Source organism: Eumetopias jubatus, unplaced genomic scaffold, assembly GCF_037043125.1.
Source record: "Eumetopias jubatus isolate StellerSeaLion01/CBP00866 unplaced genomic scaffold, mEumJub1_p1.0 scaffold_5, whole genome shotgun sequence".
Taxonomy (NCBI): domain Eukaryota; kingdom Metazoa; phylum Chordata; class Mammalia; order Carnivora; family Otariidae; genus Eumetopias; species Eumetopias jubatus.
The window spans coordinates 142,974,603-142,997,035 of record NW_028274811.1 but is presented as its reverse complement, the minus strand read 5'-3'; the positions used below and the strand labels follow the sequence as shown (position 1 = coordinate 142,997,035).

The following is a 22,433-nucleotide window of genomic DNA, read 5'->3' as shown; positions in this document are numbered from 1 at the left end:
CACTCCAACAGAGCTCTGAAAACCCACTGGGGCAGGCATATGCCCCCACTCCCCTGGGCTTGTGCTCACATTGCCCCCAGCCTGGAAGAACCTCCCAGCACGCCTCCACCCCTGACCTCCCTCACCTTCTGCACCTGCCACATCTCCCAGAGTGATCCTTGGTTTCCCAGTGAAGGGCTCTGCACTTCGTGAAGTGGCACAATCTCCCCGCTAGGTGGCGATCCATCCACTTTTTTGAATAGCTATACCACACTAGGAGGTGGAACCTTACGAAAGCACTGCTTTTTAGGTAGAATAACAATTTAACTTGCTTCAATTTGCATCTTACTATGACCTGCACCAGAGTTCATTGCAAATACAACTCAGATATTAGGTGGAATCATCCCGCTCCTGTCTGGATTGAAAGTCACTCCACTCTCCCATTCCACATCCTTTAGAAAGCCTAATGCCTCCTTCCCCCGCTAGGTCCAATACATCTCAGTATTCTCTGGAGAGGAGTGAGTAATACATTGTCATTGGTAGGGCGCCTGGGTGGCTTAGTCAATTAAGCAAATTAAGCATCTGCCTTTAGCTCAGGTCTTGGTCTCAGGATCCTGGGAATGAGCCCAGCATCGAGTCTGCTTCTCCTTCTTCCGCCACTCCCCTTGCTCGTTCTCTCTCTCAAATAAATAAAATCTTTTTAAAAATAACGTTGTTATTGGTATCATAGGCTACATTTCTGTCTCCCATAGATGCCTGATCTGGGCTGCTGTCCATCATGGTTTTGCATCCACCACCTTCTGCCCCAAGGAACCAGTAACACAGGCTTACCATAGATCACACAAATTTTATGGAAGCTAAATCACATTTGCCAAACTTATCCTTAAAGGCCCTTTTGGTCACAGGCTGAACCACAGGACCATCCACTCCCTCCAGATATGTCAACTCCTCTCTCCTTTCTGTCTCATCTTCGGGATTTCCTCCATCCCTACCCACCCCCCACCCCCCACCCATGCATGTGCACACACAGACATTTCCTCCATCCCTACGCATGTGCACACACAGACATTTCCTCCATCCCTACCCACCCCCTACCCCACACACGCGCGCGCGCGCGCGCACACACACACACACACACACACACACACACGCCACACACCCTGGTTCCAAATTCCTTTCCTTCTAGGATGCAGAGGGATGCCACATACACTTCTGTTTGCAGTCAAATGTTTGATATGACTGAATAAAACCCTCCGTCATGGCCAACACTTCTAAGGAACCCCTAATGCATTAATCACTCCAAACTGTAAGAATTTAAATCTAGTCACTACTATCTCTTGAAGGGGCAATAAAAATACACACAAGATGTTTTCAAGGTTTGCTGGGCAATGGAATTAAGACCATCTAAGAGAAGCATTACATATTTATACATTGATTTGTTCACCATCTGATAAGTTTTGAAGGAATAACTTATTCATTCTTACCTTCTCCTTCAGACTCTCCTGGGCGCCCGACAGGATGCTCACAAAGCCTTCCAAAGAGCTCAAGAACTCCTGCCGAATGCTGGATGCTTCCTGAAGGCCCTTGAGCTCACTCCAGCCATGGCTCGTGGCCTTGAGAGCGGGAATGAAGATATCTGACAGCAAACGCCTCATGCTATTGAGCAGGCCCCCATCTGCGGTGTCTAACATATTAAAGCTCACCTCCTGGAAAACAGTTAGGAGATCCTCTACTGTCAAAATTACGTGCAATGGCAACATAGCTACTGAGTCATTTCTGAGTGCTGTTCATTCATCAACTATCCTGTAGAAGTAAATGAAGACGAACCAAATGAGAGGAGCAAAAGCCATGAGCTGGCTATAGCAAGAGTCGGTCACCATTGCCTGCATTTCAGCAGACGCTCAAAAGTAGACAGGGGAGTGGGAAAGCTTTCTAGTGGTGAAAAGGGACAGCTTCAGGTGTGGGGGAGCTGGAGGCAGCTCCAAGAAGCAGGGCATCCTGTGTGATTGGTGAAGGGTGCATATTTGGCTTTCTCTGGTCGGCCCCAAGGAAGTATGCTGGGAGTATGGACAGAGTGAAGGAGGCTGACAGTCATGAACAAGGTTGACAGTCCTGAACGAGGTCCTGACCATGCGGGCCAATCGTTTCAGCGATTATTGCTGAGTTTCCTTGCCGGCTTCCTGCAAGTCTCACACTGCAGGCTGGCTACCCGGGGTGTTTCATAGAGAAGGGGCTTGGCTTTCTGGGCAGGTTCCTGCCAGTTGTAGGTCAAAATTCTGTTTTACATGGTCTGACCTTGATCTCTCTGTAGGTTCAGTCTCTATGTCCAGGAAATTACTTTTTCAATACCCTGGTTAAGATATAAGCTTTATATACTTACCTGGCAGGGGAGATACCATGATCACGAAGATATAAGCTTTATACTATTCTAAGTTGCAATCCTCAAAATAAAAGCATGAACTAAACAGAACCAGTTTATTTGCTTCAAGCAGATAATGCACCCACTGAGGGCAGAGGAGATTTACATGTTACTTTGCAGAAAAAATAAAATTACATATCCATCATTGTAAATCTTACTTTAAATGTATGAAATTTGCCATTAAGTAAGTAATGTATGGGGAATTATGTTTAAAAGGCAAGACTTCATGTTTTACACACACATACACACATGCATGCACATGCATACATACAATATTTTATCAGTTTTTGTTAATAAACTGAATATTAGGTCCTCTGACTCAACAGATTTAAAGGAAATGAGCTCTGTGAACGCTTTTAGAAATGAGCTCTTTGCTGTGAACGCTTTTAGAAATACTTCTTTGGAAGTAGTTTTAGATAACCTGATGAACAGAGTGGTTACCTCTATAGCGAGGGATTTTTTTTGTAGAATTTATGTGATTTTTGGCAATTTGGGGTAAAGGACTGCTCTTTCCCCTTACCCGATGGATGTTCTCAGGGGTGATGGCTCTGGAAGGGTCAGTCCTGATGAAGAACACACATACTCCGGTAAGAGCAACATCTTTTCCCTCAGTCACAAACACCTTAGGCTTTTTAATCTTCTCAGGAAGGGGATTTACTCCCCCTGGAGAGCCAAGCTGTCCTACAAGGGCAGAAGAACTTTAGTTTCACCAATACTATAAAGGGGTGAGAGAGGAGACAGCATCTATTGCTCGTATTCTGTCAGCTCCCCTGCTGAGTACATTGTCTACATTATTGAAGTCACTACAACCTTTAAAGGCAGCTGTGACCTGCCTCCAAGTCACAGCCAACAGGTGGCAGAGTCAAAACCAGCTCTGACTATAAATTCCAGACCCCTGCTTGTCCCCTCAGCATGGCGCTAGAGTCAGGACACCGCTGAGCCAGGAGAGCATCGTGATGAATGGTGTGAGCTCTAGGGCCAGACTCCCAAGGCTTGAGTCTCAGGTTGCACTTCCCTGCCATGTGACCTTGGGCAAGTTACTTAATCTTTCTGTGCCTTGGTTTTCTCATCTGAAAAATGCAAATAATAATACTAGGTCCAAGCATCTGGAGTTGTTGTGAGGATTAAAGGAGTTAATACATGTGAAGACCTTAGAAAAGCACATAAAAATCGTCGCTTGCTAAGCATTCTCATTATTGTTATTTGAAAATACATTTTTGGTCATCTAAGCATGCAACTCATTGAGGGGATCATTTAAGTAAGCAGAGCTCAACCACTGTGCTCTGATCTGCCCACGAAAGTTTTAGTTCTCCGAGTAAATGGGTAGCTCAAGCAAGTGCCAAGGGAGAAATCTGGGGAAGGACATGGACTGGAAGTTGAATCCCAAAACCCTGGGATTAGAACCTCTTGGAGAGGCGTGCCTGGGTGGCTCAGTCGTTAAGCATCTGCCTTCGGCTCAGGTCATGATCCCAGGGTCCTGGGATCGAGTCCCGCATCGGGCTCCCTGTTCAGCAGGGAGCCTGCTTCTCCCTCTCCCACTCCCCCTGCCTGTGTTCCCTCTCTCGCTGTGTCTCTCTGTCAAATAAATAAATAAAATCTTTAAATAAAAAAAAAAAAAGAACCCCTTGGAGGAACCCTCTTATAGGCTCCTGCCACAGTGCTGGGCCCACAGTGCTGGGTTAGGGACTTGGACTGGGGTTTTGACACCGAACGTGTCCAATAGATAACAAGCAGATAGCTCTCATCTGGAGGACAACACATCACCATGGGACGTGCAGCCACCAGTGCTCATCTCTGGGGAATCCACCTAGAGCCCACAAGAGCAAAGACCCTGAGAATCAAGGCCGGCCAACTGTGACAGTGACAGTGTCAGTCAAGTCAAAGCTCTCCGCCACCTCTCCCCCTCTTTCCCTGCCCTACTTCAAGCCAGACACAGTCAGCAACTGTGGTTAACACAATGCGGACAGGAGCTTCTGGAAGGATAAGTTGAACAGAAGAGGACCATATGCTTCTCTCCTACAGCAAATACTGGCCTTCTGAGGTCCCTGCTGGGAAGAAGGAAGGGGGAAGACCAGGAGTGAAGAATATTTAACTGCAGATCAATTAATTTTGATCAATTGGATATTTTTTTTAGTTTCTGAATTGAGATAGTACTTATAATGTAAAGCAACTATAGGAATTTTTCTTACCTAAGAATATCCAGAAAAGTCATGGAATGGTCTGAATTTTAATCCAAGGTCAAAAGATTAAAGCCAGTCCCACTGAAAAGGTTTAGAGGGAGAGTAGAAAACAAAAATAAACTTGCATCGTGTCTACATCCCATGAACCCTTCTCGTCAATGTCAGATTTACACACAAAGGCTTACTTCACCCAGCGCACATTTCATGGATGAACTCAACATTTCATCTGACTTTATGTTTTGCAATCTGGGATAGAATTAGAAATTTCTGTATTATTTCGATTTTTCACTCAAAGTATAATGAACTTTCTTTTTTTTTTTTAAAGATTTTATTTCTTTATTTGACACAGAGAGAGAGTACAAGACCACAAAATATCAGATGAATAATTCTAGAAAAATGCCAGTCACTTAGAGTATGCATGCATAATTTTCTGTTTTTAAACAAAAAAGCATTAGCCATACTATATGCCAACAGCAATAACTATTTTCCCTTTTCTTCAAAAAAGTAAAAAAGAATGAATATAATATTTTAATATAATCGTAATATTTTTGTTTCTATCCCTAGTTTGGCTTTAAAATTATATGAATCCACATAAAAGTAGAATGGGATATGCCAGTTGAATCCACACAAAGATTTGCAAATTTTTCTTAAGTGAAAATAACTAAACCTGTCATTCCATATTACTCGTTTGAATCATCGTCAGTAGAAAATAAACATAATGTGGTATTTAACTAGAAAATTCATTATGCTCATTGGCAACAATTCCTATGTTAAAAATAAATGGTGTCTATATAGAAAAGAAGCAGATGCCCATAAAAAGTTCTAGAACATAACTGCATAGAATGAACTAGCATGGAAGGACAAGAAGTCTCAAAATGTAAAGTACTTTATTATTCCTCAATTACCAGCACAACCTGAAACGGGAGACAAAATATCTCAAGTAAAGTTAGAACAACCAGGCTAGATACCCATCATTATCTGTCCCCCTCTCCTTGAGCGGAAAATGGAAACTGGGCCTCACCTCACAGAGGCCCATTTTTCCCATCTGCCAAGATGGAAGCATAAGAGGCCCCGTCAGCTCTGAGGGTGTCCTTCTGCTTCACGCCATCCTCAGATGAACCTAGCAACACATTTGTGGGTTACATCACACCAAGTTTGGATACCTGTTTCTGTTACCTCCATGTCCTGATAATAAAATATAAGGTGACGAAGACCTCCAGCAGCGAAAAGCTGATCGATTCTTTCAATCTGCAAAAAAGAAAAGGCAAGGTCACAACTTCATGCTGAATTAGAAACCATATTTAAATCAGCAGTTGCTGTCATCTTTCTTTTTCAGATAACACTCATCTAATGCAAACCATAGAGAAGGCATATTTTTTGCAACATAAAAAACAGTGAGAGAGTAAATGCCTCACCATAATAAAAATGTAATTCAATGAAGGAATTCAATTAATCATGAAAATATTTGCTACATATACACATTTGAAAAGAGATCGTCTCTCCATTTTTGCTAATTTCCAAAAGTGCTGAGCTCTTGAAAGCAGATAAATATAGAAGTGTTTTGTTTTCACTGAATTGCAGATCAGAAAGAGAGAACACACCTTTCACCAAAACCCAGTCTAATACACTAGAGACAATTAATATTAAATTGTAATAATCATTGAAAAATGCCAGAAGAACACACATGATTATGGAACACTCCATCCAACAGCAGTCCAGAACATAGTCCATGAGCTTCACTGTACACCTAAAGGTCTGCCAACTGGCCTACTACCAATGGAAGCACTTTTTTCTAAGTCACTGGCACAGTTTTAAATTCATATTACAAGAAAAAGGATAAAATCTACATGTCCATTAAGATGGCTACTATCAAAAAAAAAAAAAAAACCCAGAAAATAAATGTTATCAAGGATGTGGAGAAATTGGAACCCTTGTACACTTTTGGTAAGAATGTAAAAATGGTAGAGTCACTATGGAAAACAGTATGGTGATTTCTCAAAATATTAACAGAATTATTCTATGATCCAGGAATTCCACTTCTGGGTATATACCCAAAAGAATTGAAAGCAGGATCTTGTAGAGATATTTGTATACCCATGCTCACCACGGCATTATCCACAATAGTCAAAAGACGGAAGCAACCCAACGGTTCATTAACAGATGAACGGATAAATAAAATGTGGCATAGACATATGATGGAATATTATTTAGCCTTAAAAATGAGGGAAATTCTGACACATGCTACAACATGGATGAATCTTGAGGACATTTTGCTAAATAAAATAAGCCAGTCACAAAAAGACAAATACTGTATGATTACACTTATATGAAGTATCTAAAGTAGTCAAATTCAGAGAGACAGAAAATAGAATAGTGGTTTTCAGGGGCTGGGGGGATGGGTTGTTTGATGATATCGAGTTTCAATTTCACAAGACAAAGAGTTCTGAAGATTGGTTACCCACAATGTGAGCATATGTCACAGTACTGAACTGTAAACTTAAAAATGGTTAATGGGGCGCCAAGGTGGCTCAGTCGGTTAAGCGTCCGACTCTTGATTTCAGTTCAGGTCTTAATCTCAGTGTTGTAGGATGTGGAGCCTACTTAAAAAAAAAAAAAAAGGTTAAGATGGTAAATTTTATATTCTATGTCATTACCACAGTTTAAAATAAAATGTTTCCAGATGATAAACTCTAGCCTGAAAATTTAACTGTGGAAAAAATAAGACCCCTTCAACTTCCCCCATATTATAGACATAACTATTATATATATATACATATAAGGAAGAGCAAGTTGCCCTGTTTCCTTCCTCACACTTCCTTGATCGAGAACGCTACAGGGCCGCGTGGGATCCCCTCCTTGAGATTAACTTTCAAGCCAAGAATGTGAAGGAGGTACTTCCAAGAGGCCAGTATTGAAACTCCTGCCCCTCTACGTTGCCTGTGAGCCCAAGCAAGGATGTTTTCTTTCAACCTCCAGGTTTTGACCTTCCTGGTCCTGAATATGACAAGGCAGTTTAACTCGGGCTTCCTACAGTTCCAAACTTTTACTCATTTATTCCACTTCCACGATCCCAAATGCAGACATCTGAATTGGGAAGTGGGGCAGAGTTAAGCATTTCACATGTGGCACAATCTCCCTAAGACTAAATCCAGTAAGTGACTCTGTCTCCTTCTATGCCTCCATTTTGGAGGAATAAAATTATCTACCTCCTGGCATTATGAAAATTAAATGGGATAATAGATGAAAGTCACTTAGATGAGACTGATGCCCGGTAAATATTCAACAAATGTTAGCTGTGATGAGGAGGAGAAAGGGGAGGAAAAGGGCATTTCCTCAATCCCTGCTTGATCCATCCTGTAGTTGAGCCATTTTAGTGTTCGCCACCCCTCATTGTTCCACTGACTCCTGGTGACCCCACCAGAATAACATGGCAGGAAGGAACAAAGCCAAGGGAGGGCTGGAGCCAGCTCATACTGACTGGTTCATGACAGGCAATTGATCACAGCTCTTTCCAGCTAAGCCTTTAGTAACATCACGTTGATAGTCTGGAATCAGCCATAATGGGAGTATTAACATCACGGAAATCAGCAAACACTCAAAATAGTGCCTCCCTCTACCCTCTTGCTCAAAGCTGGTTGTTAAACATTTATAAACATACCACCAAATAACATCATCAATAGTGTGACACCCCTATCAATAGAAAGGACTCACTCTCTCTATCTTTATGCCTAAAAAGACAAACAAACAAACAAACAAAACAATAACAAGAATTCAGCAAGCATCATAGCGCTCCTGATATGCCTTCCTTGGTGCTCAGGAAATTATATGCCCCCATATTTTGATCTTCCCTCTCCAAAATCAAATCACACCCCAGATTTTGGAAGGAAATCATGGCAGAAAATGGAAGTCAAGTTCAGGAACAAAAGAAACCAGATTCAGCTGCCAAACCAAAGTCAAAGCCAGGAAACTATGGCACAATTCAGTCACCCAGGTTAGAACAGGATAAAAAGCTGAGAGAAGACTCTATTCTCCAAACTCACGTTCCAAGATGGCTCCTGAACTCAGCTTCATTGGATTCAGAAACATGCAGACATTGCTGTCAGAACCACGGGACTTAAATAATTGTTATAAGTATCCCATTCAACATGAAGAGCTCGAGAGCCCTAAGGTCAATATGCCACCACCTGTACCATCAGAATGGAATCTTGCCCATGTTAGAACAGACACCCCCTCCACAGCCCAGCACAGATCCTGCCATAGGACTGGGTAAATAGACTCTCTGTGCCCTCCATAATCAAGTCAGTGAGAAATCAAATGCATCTCACCTGATTCCCCTCAAGAATGGCATCTTCCACTTCAGTTTTGTCCACATCTACACAGGAAGCTACAATCGCAAATAAGTAGTCATGCCTACCATCCAAACATGCCCGTTTGGCTTCCTTCTCTTCCTTCAGTCTTTGCTGTAAGAAAGGAACAAAAATGTTACGTGACAACTGCTGTTCTCAAATGGATTCATTTTATAATAATTTCATGTGATTATCGCTTTTTCAAGTCTTGAGTATTCAGATAACAGACACCGTAATGGTACCAGTTTTTATGTACTATCTTCCATTTTTAGAAATCATATTATTCTATTATGAAAATAAGATGTGCTCATTGTTTTTAAAATTGTATAATACAGAGAAGCTAAAGGGAAAAAAGAAAAAGAAAAATCATCTGTCATCCAGAAATTATTACTGCAGTTATTTTGTCCTAAATCTTTACAGATTTATTTGTATGCATATATAAACATTCAATAGACACACAAAAAAAGAGATTCCCATTTTTTGTAAACATTCCCTAAGCCTTTAAACCAATTTTCTCCTACATTATCTCCTACCTTTATTGTTTGTCTACAGACTCCTATCAGGTCTTGAAATTGATTTCTGAATACCATTGCTTATCTTTAAACTGATTGTTGATCATAATACGAAGGCATGTTCAATATAACCAGTGTGGGCAGTTTGAAGCATATCCTTCCATATGCACTATGCTCATACAAACATATGCAGATGTATACACACATCTCTATATTATACTACAAAATTTTTTATGCATCTTCCCTTAATAATATACCACAGACCTTTTTCTACTTTAATATAGGCTATTCCTATCTGTGTGACAGCTGCAAAATATTCAACAATATGGATACACCAGTTAGGATATCCTTAGTAACTAATTGTGTTTGCAGCTGCAGCATCCCACAGCTCTTTGGCAATATGACCATGCCATGAACGTCCCCTCCTCTTGAATTTGGCTGGCCCCATGACCAGTTTTCACCAAAAGAACATGCGGAAAAGTAAGACTACAAACCTGTCTAAGCTAATCCTAAGGAGATCTTCAGTTTCTGCCTTTGTGCTTGGGAATGCCCCCTGGGAACCCAGCTACCATGCTGTGAGAAGTCCAAGCCACATGGGGAGACCACATGGAAGAAAAATGAAGGTGTTTTGGTCAACAGCCCCAGCCAAACTAGCCGACACACCAGAACCAACTTTTCTCCATGTGAGTAAGCTATCTTGGACATTCCAACCTAGTCAAGCCTACAGATGACTGCAACCCAACCCAAGGCCACGTGAAGCAGAACCACCACCCCCAGTTGTGCCCAATCACCCACATCCGCAAGAGAGATGATAATAGATCATGTTTGCTGCTGTGAGCCATTATGTTCTGGTGTAGTTTGTTATGCAGCAGCAGATAACAGAGTAATCCTTGTAGAATAATTTCATTGATTGGACAGAAAGCAAATAGATGTATGCTTGAGAAAAGAGAAATACAAAGATATTGAATATAAACTATTCTTTCCAGAAACTTGACTATAAAGGAAAGAGGCATGGTACTAGTAGATAGAGGGGAATTTATAATCAAGAAAAAATTTTGGGGGGGTACCTTCCTGGGTGGTTCTGTTGGTTAAGAGTCCAACTCTTGATTTCAGCTCAGGTCATGATCTCAGGGTCTTGAAATGGAGCCTCCTGTCGGGCTCCGAGGTGGGTGTGGAGCCTGCTTAAGATTCTCTTGCTCTCCTTCTGCCTCTGTCCCTCCCCATCCCCTCCCCCTGCCATTTGCAGGCACACTCTTTCTCTCTCTCAAAAAAAAGAAAAAGAAAGAATTTTTAAGACACAAAAAGAACTTAAAAACAGTGATGAGAAAAAGTTGGGGATTTCAGAGGGACTGAAAGGCCATCCCTGGACCCAGAACCTGAAGGGACTGCTTGAAAGAAGAATTGGGGGTGGAGGGAGGGATTAAGGTTTAAAAAAATAATAACAAACAATATACCTATTTTCTTGCCATTTCTCCCTAGAGGAACGGACACAGGTCCTGACACAAAGTATACATTCCATAAACATCAAATAGAAGTAAATCTTAATCTCTTTTTAAATGTGGCTAAAACAAGGACAATGTCCTGTTGTTTCGACTATTTTCTTCCTTCTTGGCAGGGAGGAATAAAATGCTTTTCAAAGTGAACGCGCAGGGTCTGTACTAAATGGCTTCAGCAGCTTGAGAACATGGTGGGCAACCAGGGGAGCCAGGAATCGGACATCAAAACAAGATGGCCAATGCTGGGTAGCAACAAAGAAAGAAAAGAACCAGAGAACCAGAAGAGTCCGAATGTGAAGCAACTGAAGGCTCCCGAAGAATAGAGAAACTGAAATAAGACTCTACCATGGCAACACATTCTCTGTGGCCTGATTTTATAAGACTCCAAAGGAAAAAAAAAAAATTACATATATTCTAGTGGAGGAAAGGAGAGATTGGTCCCTAAAACAGAACACTAAAATTATTCTATTTTTACTTAAGGATCACATAGGAAGAAAAATTCCAAAGAAGTGTCATGTGTACAAAACAAATTACCAATGTGTTTTTAAAGTAAATGTTTTCAGAGCTATGCTAAAAAGCATGTTAAGCAACAAGTATGTTCTTGCATAAACTGCTTGTTGTATCTCTAAAGACAAGTAATATGAAGCAAACCCCCGGAGCCATGTAGAGGAAAGACCACATGTTTGTCCATCTCAACTCTCACTGCCGTATCCACGTACTAAAGTATCCTGGTACAATGAGGGAATTGGTTTTTTTACTATCACAAGAAGTCAGTAATGTCAAACAAGTATTTACTGACCAGATCGGAGCACCGTCAGCCCATACACTTAAGCCTGCAGCTTTCTGGCCACTAGGAAATGGCAGCAACCAGCAGTCAGTGACCAGCTGTCTGGAGGTGGCTGTCCTGTCGGCCTCCATGTTTCAACATGGAGGACTTGGAGTGGGAGGGTGGAGTGGGATGAAAACAGCAATAGGTGGACCGTGGAATATTTTTTTAAGAGTCACATTAAAATTGTTTTGTGTTGCATGAGCAATGGATGGGGGTGGGGAGGTGCTGGGAAACCCATCTGATGTCCAAAGAAACCTGGAAAGTAGTCAAACATGTCTGCGATTTGGTGACAAGGAAGAAAAGGGTAGCTAATGTGCTAGCTCAGAGAGCTCCTGTGGACCAATGAGCCCTGGGTGTCAGAGCGTCCCGGGTTCCAGTCCCGGCTCTGCCACTTGCATCTACCGGTCAACCTCTCCAGACTTCCATTTCTGTAAATCCAGACGCCAAGCATTAGACGAGCTGACAGCCAAGTGCCATTGCTTCTCCACTGCTGGAGCTCCTTCTCATTGGATCAAAAGTTAACATGGACAAGAGACATGAGATTTTAAAATACGAACTGCAACAAAGACCCAAAGCGTGTGCTTTCATAATAAAGCTCTGTGACGTTTTCTCATGACAAACCTACCCATTCCATCTTTTTAATATACTAACTTTTGCCTTTGACTCTACAGTTAAGCACAAGTCTGCATGCCTGTATACAGACCACAAACATTTCATTTTAACTCCAGGTTGACAATCCCCAACTCTATGAAAGACCTTACTCTCATCTGTAAAATGAAGATACAGGTCCAAACCTGAAAGGTAATTGTGAAGATTAAATTGGGAGCAGTCTTGAGATAATACTAAGTCAACCAGCGCTTGAATTAAAATGGCATGACCAAGGCATTGACCCTGGACATCAAAATTCGGGAGGAACAAAACTTTTCAATAATGTTTTAATTGTACAAATGTTTAAACTCCCTCCACCCTTAGAAAGCCCAGCCCCGTTGGCAGGTCTGTCTCAGACCCAGGTCTACCCCACTGACATCACTGGCAGCTGGAAGTGAATGTCAGGTCTAGGAGCCCCTTCGTGGCTGAGCAGGGACACCCTTGTCCCCAACCCTCCTGACGGTGTCAGAGTACATTCTGCTGTTTGCCCAGGTGACAGTCCTATAACTATAGCTCTACTAGTCATCACTCACTTACTTCAGTTAGGTTTCATTGTCACAAAAGCCCCACGAAGCAGACATTACTATCTCTACACAAAGAAATGGAGACTATGGACCATGAACAAGTTCCCAAGAGCACACAGCTCAGTAAGTGGCAGGACTGGGAAACCAAGCCCTGTTGTGTTTGCAGGGCCAGGCCAAGATATGGTTGTCCCAGGCAACCAAGAGTTTTGTGTCCATTCAAATTGATATTCCATAAACATTGTTTCTTTAAATTTCCACCCAAGGATTATCTAGGGCACTCTTGGGGGGCTCCCCATATACATTGCATGGGTTATAGAAGGAGCTCTGTGTGTGTGTGTGTGTGTGTGTGTGTGTGTGTGGAAACTGGGGTTAACGGGCGCCATGTTCTTAGTTATACCAGAGACATTTTAGTGCTAGTCCATACTAGCATGCCCTGAGTCCAGCTGGCATGCCCTGAGTCCAGCTCTCTCATCGCACTCTTGTGTCTCAGCAAATGGTAACCTTCCATCCTCAACTCCTAAAAGTGCCTAGAAGGTGGGCTCCCTGCTTGGGCAGCCAGTAGGCTGGACTCCATGCTTTTCCCAGTGTTGCCGCTTTTGCCTGAACAACTTCACTTTTATCTATATCATATTGTACACTCCAGGTCTTCATTGGACGCCTTTGCACAGTGAAGTGTATGGGGCACGGAATGGGTTCTGCAGCCAAAAAAATATTTGTTTAAAAAAAAAAGTTTTTCCAGGTGACATGATTAGCCTTGTTGCAGGTCTGAATGTGAGAAAAAGAAAGAGATCTGTTTTGCTGACAGTCGGTTGCATATCTTTGAATGAATGTATTTCTATTTTCTTGATCTGGGCGTTTTGTTCTTTTATGTGTACAGATGCATACAGCAATGTAACAAACATGGTAGAGGAGAGTATAATCTAGATTAAAATCCTCACTGGAGATAACTGTAAATAAAGTGAGTCCATGAATTACAGGTGAAACTCCTTATCTTAAATCACCAAAGTAAGTACCTCTGAGACTGATTCTGCTTTGGCTCGCAATATCAATCTCAAGTCCACAGATAATTAATCACTTGATGAAACATAGTACCAAAGAGGCCAAGGACATGGGTTTGATCATCTGAGGCCAGTTAGCTGCACTTTATATCATCTTCCCCAACTGTGGATGAATCAGGCAAATCCATGAGCAGAAAAAGAAATTACTCAAAGCGTATGCCCAGCTGAAATGCCTCATTATCGGTAATCTGCCACGTGTATAACCCGCTCCTCCTTATCTCTTGAGGGTTAAAATAAAATAAATATTAACTAAATCTCATCATTCCCGCAAGAGCATCAGCTCCGCACAGAGGGATGTTTTCTATTTTAATTTTTGCAATATCCCCAGTGCCTACAACAGTCCCTGGCACATAGTAGAGCCTCAATTGATATCTAATGAGTGGATAAATTAACCAGATTAATCATTTACAAGCCACTCTCAAGTAATTAAGGGCTGGAACACATTATTCTAGTGCAGTCTGCGCCCATGATTGCAGGCTCGGAATTCAGCCAATAAGCTCCTAGGTCTTCAATACTGTCGTGTCTCGAGCATAAACCACTGCACAAAATCCTGCCACGAATGTGGATTATAGCTCTCCTTCAATTTACGGCAAATATAACTGAGATTACTTCGCCTATATCCTACTTCATTGGGTTGATTGACGAAAATGGAGGGAAGTGGTTCTCCTGCTCACTTCCATGTAGAGACCTCTCAACAAAGTCAACCCACTTCCCACGTCTTCCAACAAATTTCTCTGGAAGAGGAAGCCTTCCTCTTTTCCAGCATTTTCATTTTGACCCACCGGGCCCCATTTCCCCTGGGAGTGGCCTTGTGTGATGCCTCCTAGAGCATCCAAACCTGATCTTTAACTGGCTGGGAGACTCACAGCCCAGCCACTCTCCACTCCTAACTGTGCTTTTCACATTCTGCCTTCTCTTAGCCCCTTCCTCTCGTTTCCCCTGGTGAAGGGCCACACGCAGAGGAAGCGCACGGCACCTCCTTCCCACATGAAGAGCACTCCAGCAAAGTGGTTTCTGAAAGGAAAAGACACTCCACAATGGCTAATCCCACTCACAGCAGGTGCTACAGTGAAGTCCTCCTTTATACAATGAGAGCTGCGCTCCCCTCCGTAGCAAAGAGACAGCACTTAAACGGAGAAGATCCCATCAACCTTCTTGTCCTAAAAGTAAGTTCTGGAATCTCGTCTATTTTCGCTGGAGTTCTCAGGACCCCCAAATCTCCCCATTTACTCACTCCCTTATCTGTCATTCTTTCTAGGCCAGTAAAAGATCCCCTATTTACCTTTTACAATAAGTGGATTTTTCACCCAAATCGATCCAAAACCTGTTGGAGGGATGTCCCCATCACCACGACCTGCTGGAGGGATGTCCCCATCGCCACAACCTTCTCTGCCCCCAACATTCCATCATCCACATTCTAACTTACAGTCTGTTTTCTGCACACCAAATTTTGAGATCTGATCACAGGTCCTTAGTGGGCCTGCACATGGCTACATATTCTATCTTCCACCCACACCACAGTGGAAATCAGGAGTAACTCTCTTGTGGAATTCCAAGAGTTCCCTCTGGCCGCAGGGGCCATATAATTCAAGTAGCCATATAATTTCACCCACAAGCCAAAATACATAGGATGCCACCATTCACATTACCTATGGCACAGGAACGAAATTCAAAAATTCCCTTATTCATCACAATAAACCAGAGTACTTAAAGATGGCTGCTCATTAGAATCATGGGGAGTTTTAAAATACTGATGCCTACCTCTACCCCAAAACTCTAATTTATCTTGTTCCAAGGGGGCCCTGAGCACTGGTATTTCTCAGGCAATTCTAACCTACAACACCGCTCCAAAGGAAATCATTTTATGAATTGATCGTGATTGAGGAGTGCAACCAGGTTCTCACTTGAGGTAGGAACTTAACAGAGAAAGTCCAAGGGCATAAATTTGGGATCACTCCAACTCGAGACCTCTTTTTTCCTTCTCATTACTGGCATGATGCCAACACTGACCATTAGCACTAGTTTCAGCTCCAAATTTCATGAGGCCCAGAAGTGTTCCCACCTGCCCAGTCATGAAATACAGCACCACCTGGCACAAAGTAGGCATTCGACAGATATTTGTGGCATGGATGGATTTTGCACTTAGCCGCACTTTCCCAGGGTCTAGCTATGGCATGATGATGATGTGGGCATCTTGAGCATTAACTCATTCAGGCTCAGGAATACGCACCTAAGCATTAACAAGTAGTACCCACCCCCTCCTCACTCCCCAGCTGAATCCTAGAGCCATTCACCTCCCCGAGCTGCAAGAGGATTGTTTTCACATTGCATACTCTATTGTATGTGTGAAATGTGTTCACCGGCCAAACATGCCTGGGCCTGATGAACAGAGGACACTGAGACCTGTTTGGCTGTTTTGCCAGAGGATAACAAAACACACGCCCTTTAAACCTTCAAAAAGATATCTGAGAGCAAAGGTTCTTTTCTGTCTTGGTTTCTACCCACACATTCCCAAGGAACAATGGTGGCCCCACCTGCAGAGTTTCTCAGCAGGGGAAGGCACTGTGCCTCCCCCAAGGGGCCTGCCCCTTCTCTTCCCCCACAGTCTCTATGCCCCCCGAGAATCACTATTTAGAGAAGCCTAGCAATCTGAAATTCGATGAGCAACAATATTCCCTAGCACAAGTGCATACAGGGCAGAACATGTGCAATACACACCCCCGCGGATAGGAGAGAACTATTCACCATTTTAAAACCCGCTTTGCTATTAGGTGAATTTAAGTCAAGAGGACCGTCACAAACCTTTCGAGTTTTCTTCTAAAAGTCAACAAAGTCAACCAGCAAAATTACATATTTCGGTTTAATTTTAGAGAAGGAAAGAAAACAGAATCCCTAAGTCTGGAACTCATGTCAACTGTACACTTTTAAGCTCATACTAAGCTCTGTTCACCTATGAGAAAAGCGGAAAGAAGGCAGACATATCTGGGCCATATTTTTGTAAATAAGTGAGTGAATATATACAGAATTATTTCAGGTTTTTTCATGGAAAGCATTTGTGTTTATTATACAACAGAAAGGATGTACGGCTTCACTTTTCTAAACTGAGGAGCTTATGGTACTTTTGGTTATTTATATTATAAGATAGCATCATTGTAGTAATACCTTCAGACCAAGGTTCTGGACATAGAGATTTATAGTTTTTATGTTAAGGAGCTTTGGAATCCTGGTCATTGATTATTTTAGGTCACAAAGTTATAATTTAATAAATTGTCATACCAGTGCACTATATAGAAAACGTGTAATTATTTACACACTACACTGCAACCTTATTGAGGTAATTCTGTTAATCTCATTCTTCAGTGGGGAGAACAGAACCAGCACCCAAAATATAGAAATAAAACCCCCCAAAAGCTTACTCCCAAACGGTAGCTCGTGCCAAAGAAGAACATAATTCATTAAACCATACATAGTCAAGATACAAAATCATCGAGTTTAATGTTTTAGACTTGGTAGTAAGGTACAGGAAAAATATTCAGACACATGAGAAGTTTAATTCACTCACTTTATTAACTAAGCATAAAATTAAGGCCTATCAGTGCCAGGCTCTGTGCTAGGGCAAGACTATCTAAACCTGGAAAGCCCATCACCCCTGTCCTCCGGGAACTCACAATCTAGTAAGGGAAGGGGATATGTAGACAAATGTCACTTCCCTGCAGCAATAGGACAAGAGTGCTAGCAGATGCAGAAGCAAAGTGCTAGGAGGGCTTCTCAGAGGAGGTGCTGCTGGCATTTGGTCTTAAAGAATGAGTGTTTGCAGGCAAACAAGTTCCAGAACTCAGCTGGAAGATGTTGACCTTGGAAAGGATGCATCAGAATGGTGGGGCTGGGGAAGTGGAGGGTGGCTGGTGGCGGAGTGCTGAGCAATGCAGAGACAGCATCCCTGCTGTTTGGTGGTGAAAGAGCAGGTTGCAAGGCTGGCCAGAATCATCTGGGCTTGCTGGGGATGCACAGCAGACACAGAGATCCCGCCCTGAGGAAGCATGGGGTTAATGTTGAGAACAGAGTCCTAGAGCAACCTCCACTTTTCTCCCGACATCCGACATCCATTGGCAGGAAGAGGTTCCAAATCCCTCTCTGCATCTGCATAAGAAACGCCCCCCCCCCCCCCCCCCGCCCCGGGCTGAGCCCTTTGCTCAGGGAAGTTCATTTTTCAATGTGATTCCAAAGGCACATCCTTGCATCTCCCAGTTTGTAACCTCACGTCCAGGTCTACAGAAAAGGGGGAATGATTCCAAAGAGCCTCGAAAACTTGCCGCCTAGAATCTGCCTTGACTATCTCCGGTTACCAACAAAAACCTTCCAGGTCTGAAAGAATGCAAAGTCACCAACGCACCCTGAAGGCGTTTCTCCCCCTCAGACTGAGCACCGTCCCCAAAGACTCAGCATGCATCCCTCCAAGTAGTTTCTGTTGGGGCGGCAATGTGCACAAACGCCGGAAGATACGGTACCTTTTTTCTTTTTCTGTATTTGAAATATCAGCATGTAGCATTATGAACTACCCAAACATTAGTAAACAAACACGTTTCTCACAAATGAATCAGAACATGACTATGAGTTGTTTTTAGGTATTTTTCCACCCAGGTGTGAAATATGATCATCCAAGACCCCCTTGCAAGTTTACAGACAAGAGCTCCTTACCGTTAAAATGCGGGTGACGCTCTGCTTCCAGAGCTGTCTCCTACCAATCTGAAACATCACAGAAGTCTGTTCAGGGCATGCAGTGGTCAGAGCTCTTCCTGAATGATCCTCTAAGTGGGGGAGGCCTACTCCTCATCCAACAAGCTTTCAAGTGAAAACTTCTCTGAAGGACCAGAAATTCACCCTCACCTTCCCACCTTGCATGTACTAGTCACCATATGTACAGAATAAAAATTCCAAGAGCGCCTATCCTATTCAAGGCTTCCTTCTAGAGTCTCCCCCCTTGGGCGTCTCCTCTGTTCCAAAGCCTGTTGTTAGGGCAATGCTGTTGACAGCCATACGGTTTAACCGTGCCTCTCGGGCGTGTTCCTCAGCCAATCAAAGCATCTGAACTGCTCGTTTACAACACTCCTGATGGTCCTTTAATTCTAGACGCTTCCCAACAGTAAGCTTGGAGTCAAGAGATATTTGAATAATTTCTTTGAACAGTGAGAAACTTTAGACGGGATCAAAATAGAAAGCAGAGAAAGCCACTCTGAATAAATGGCTCAAGTCAAGAAATTCAGGATTACTTTGCCTCAACAACTTTGTGTGCACGATTAACTGCCAGCTTTGTGACTAATTGTCACTAATTGTCACCAATTGTCAGATAGACTAATTGTGACCCAAAGGAGCCATTTTCTCCCCATAAAGAACAGAAGCCTATTTCATATGCAAATAGCAAATGATGTCCATAAATTACTTTTGCTCACCCAGTTGCACATACAAATAAACCGAGGTAATTTATTCTATGTCAGTAAACATCTTGATCATCCTTACTGGGAGGACAAGAATGGCAAACCACAGCCAGCGTGATCTGAGGAATCTAATACGTACGGTTTCTCTCATCAAGATGAATAAAAAGCAGGACACTTAAGGATGGGCATGTTAAATCTAGGATTTAGACCCTGGAGTTCAAGTCTCGGGAACTCAAATCCCAAGGATAATCAGGAAACAGGGGACTCATCCAGCAAATATTCTGCTAACTAACCTTCTAAGACTGACAGGAAGGTGAAGATGCTAATTGGGTTTTAAAACACCTACTGCTAATTTGGAGGCTAGTCTGGTACCTGAACTTGGGAGATTCACCTGGTCAACGCTAACACCAACACTAGGGAGTGGCCTCCACACGTAGGGTTAATGCAAGAGACAAGACTCAGACCTGAATATAAGCAAAAAAATAGAGCATAGGAAGTTAGAGTTTGTTTATGGGACATTTTTGAAATCAACCTCTGGGTATTGGTGAGTGGCTGCTTCCTGTTCTAATTGTGAATGAGGATGGTATCTAGACTACAAGTCATTCTCCACCGCATGGTGTTAAAAGGTCACCAGCAAATAGCAGTATTTTCTCAGCCCCCTTGCTCAGCATCTTAGTATCAGTCCCAAGAATCCTCAGTCAACGCATGGCCTCTGGACAGAGGTTACACTTCATTATATGTCTGCTTATCTTTCATTAGTTACATTACAGGGCGCTTCCCTAATGGTATGTCAGTCAGGCACCATCCTCGTTCCAGCAGCCCATTTACAACATTATCTCTTTGGGGAGAGTTACTTTCTGGAAAAATTTCCACAGATGGCTGATGGCATTCATTTTGTGTTTGGCAGGCGTAACCGTGGCTCTCTTGAGGCTTCATGGTAAACTGCAAAGTCTTCCAACCTCGTTGGCTGAATTTCAACCCCCCTTGGGCACAGCAGGGGCAGGTGTCTTAAGGGATCCCCTCAAATGAAGGAGGCTAACTGAGAATTGTCATTAGCAGCACAAAGAAGGCAAAGCACAAGACTGAATCTACATCTGACCATCTGCCCCCTCATTGTCGGCCTGAAATAAAATTGATTTCTGGTTGCTGGAGGAGAGTTGTCAAACATTACTTGGAGGAAGACTCAGGAGGGTTTCCGTATGAGTAGTTTCCACCTGGCAACAGTGGGCAAGACTCCTCCTACAGGAACTCCTAAGCCAGGGTCTCTCCGGTCCTATCTGGGTAAACAACGCACTCTTCCAGGCTGAGAATACTGGCCATAAATAAATCTGAAATCAGACATAATGAGAAAATAAGAGTGGACAATGGGCCTCACAGAGGCAGAAGATTTCATCCAGAAATCCAAGTACCTTCAGGCAAGGTTTAAAGTTCCACTTTCTTTCTTTCTTTCTTTCTTTCTTTCATTCATTCATTCATTCATTCAACAATGTCTGTGAGTGCCTTATATGGGGCAAGGCAACAATACTACATATGAAGCAAAGAGCAGTTAATTAAAAAACACTTAATCAAACAGTAAAAAATTAATTATGACATGCATAATTATTTTATGGAACACTCAAAGAGAAAGATAAAATGCTGCCAATTAAACACAACCTCAATTTTAAGATGTATTCTGAAATCGAAGATGTTAAAATGTGAAATATGTACATCTCAGCATCAATGAAAAACCATCATTCCTGCCTTCGTTGAGGGAAGATATTAAACAAATAACATAATGATAAATCTATAATTATAAATAAGATATAATTACAAATTGTGACACGTGCCTTAGAAAAAGCAAAGACGGTGCAAGATTCACCTGATCTGTATTCTGAGTTATGACCACGTTGTGCTCACATTCCTGGACTCTCCATCCCTGAATTATGGAGAGTCACCTACTTGGGGCCTTGCAGCCTTGTGTGTACAACCTATGCCGTGTGCTGATACAGAAAAGTGCAAGCACTGAGGTCAGATAGACCCGGATTTAAATCCCAGCTCGGTCCTCTTCCAGCAAGAGAGCATCAAAGCTTTTGTTTCCTAAATTGTGAAATAGAAAATAAGCCCACCTACCCATGAAACTTGTGATGATTTAATTCTACGTAAAATTCCTGGATCCTCACAGGCACCTCATAGATGAAAAATATAACTACATTTTTTAGTTGCAAAAAAAGCTAGAGCTACAATTAGTGATAACAGCAAGGTAGGGGAGAAATTCCCAAGGAATTGAAAGTAACCCACCAATTCCAGGCTAACGCTGCTTGGAAATTTTGGTCTTGATTTCTGAGTCGGTCCCAAGAAAGAAATGGATCCAAGTTTTATCAGTTACCATCTACACATTTTTCACTGATTTCCATCTCTAGGAATGTGTTACTGAGGCCAGCAGACCCAAACACATTCATCAGGTTAACGGCCTAAGGTAGCTGCCGTTGGTCAGCCACCTTCATGATGGAGTTGTCATTACCAGAGTTTGCAAACTCAGTTATCCCTCCGAGTGGCTTGACGGGGCCACAGCAGCACCTCGATGTGAATAAACCACTGGTGACACATTTGAGGAAGGAATGTATGTCCTGGCTATTTTCTGAAAATCTTCCACTGACACCTTCTGGGAAGATCAAGAAAACACCAGCATCACAACTTAAAGAGTAAGTGACTGCGGAGGGAAGGAATCCCAGAAGAGTCACACCCTGAATATGAAGAAGTTTTAGAAATTTCTTAGCCAATTCATTGCACTTTTTTTTGTATAGATGCACAAGAGGGATATATGGCTTGTTTGATCTGTGTTTAAATAAGTCTAAGAGAGCTTTTTCAATTAAATTAAAATTCTAGAAAAGCAATGCATCCTAGTTTAATTGACAGCTGTTTTCTCATCTTACTGGTGAATGAAACAGTGCTATGTCTTGTATGTGAAGATGACTTAGATCAGATGAAAAATGATGATCAAAGAAAACCTCTTGGAGAAGGTAGGATT

General features: G+C 42.5%; 1 protein-coding gene across 2 annotated transcripts in view; it reads right to left on the bottom strand.

Annotated features, from left to right (window-relative positions):
* Positions 1 to 18,746, bottom strand: part of DNAH5 (dynein axonemal heavy chain 5) — a 214,577-nt gene extending 195,831 nt beyond the window's left edge. For both annotated transcript variants that reach the window (XM_088023719.1, XM_088023720.1), the window contains exons 1-5: positions 18,690 to 18,746; positions 8,904 to 9,038; positions 5,742 to 5,826; positions 2,919 to 3,079; positions 1,464 to 1,685 (exon numbers count right to left, since the gene is read on the bottom strand). In XM_088023719.1, coding sequence (XP_087879845.1) covers positions 1,464 to 1,685; positions 2,919 to 3,079; positions 5,742 to 5,826; positions 8,904 to 9,038; positions 18,690 to 18,746 — 660 coding nt within the window. The remainder of the gene's footprint in view (positions 1 to 1,463; positions 1,686 to 2,918; positions 3,080 to 5,741; positions 5,827 to 8,903; positions 9,039 to 18,689) is intronic.
* Positions 18,747 to 22,433: the final 3,687 nt, after the last annotated feature.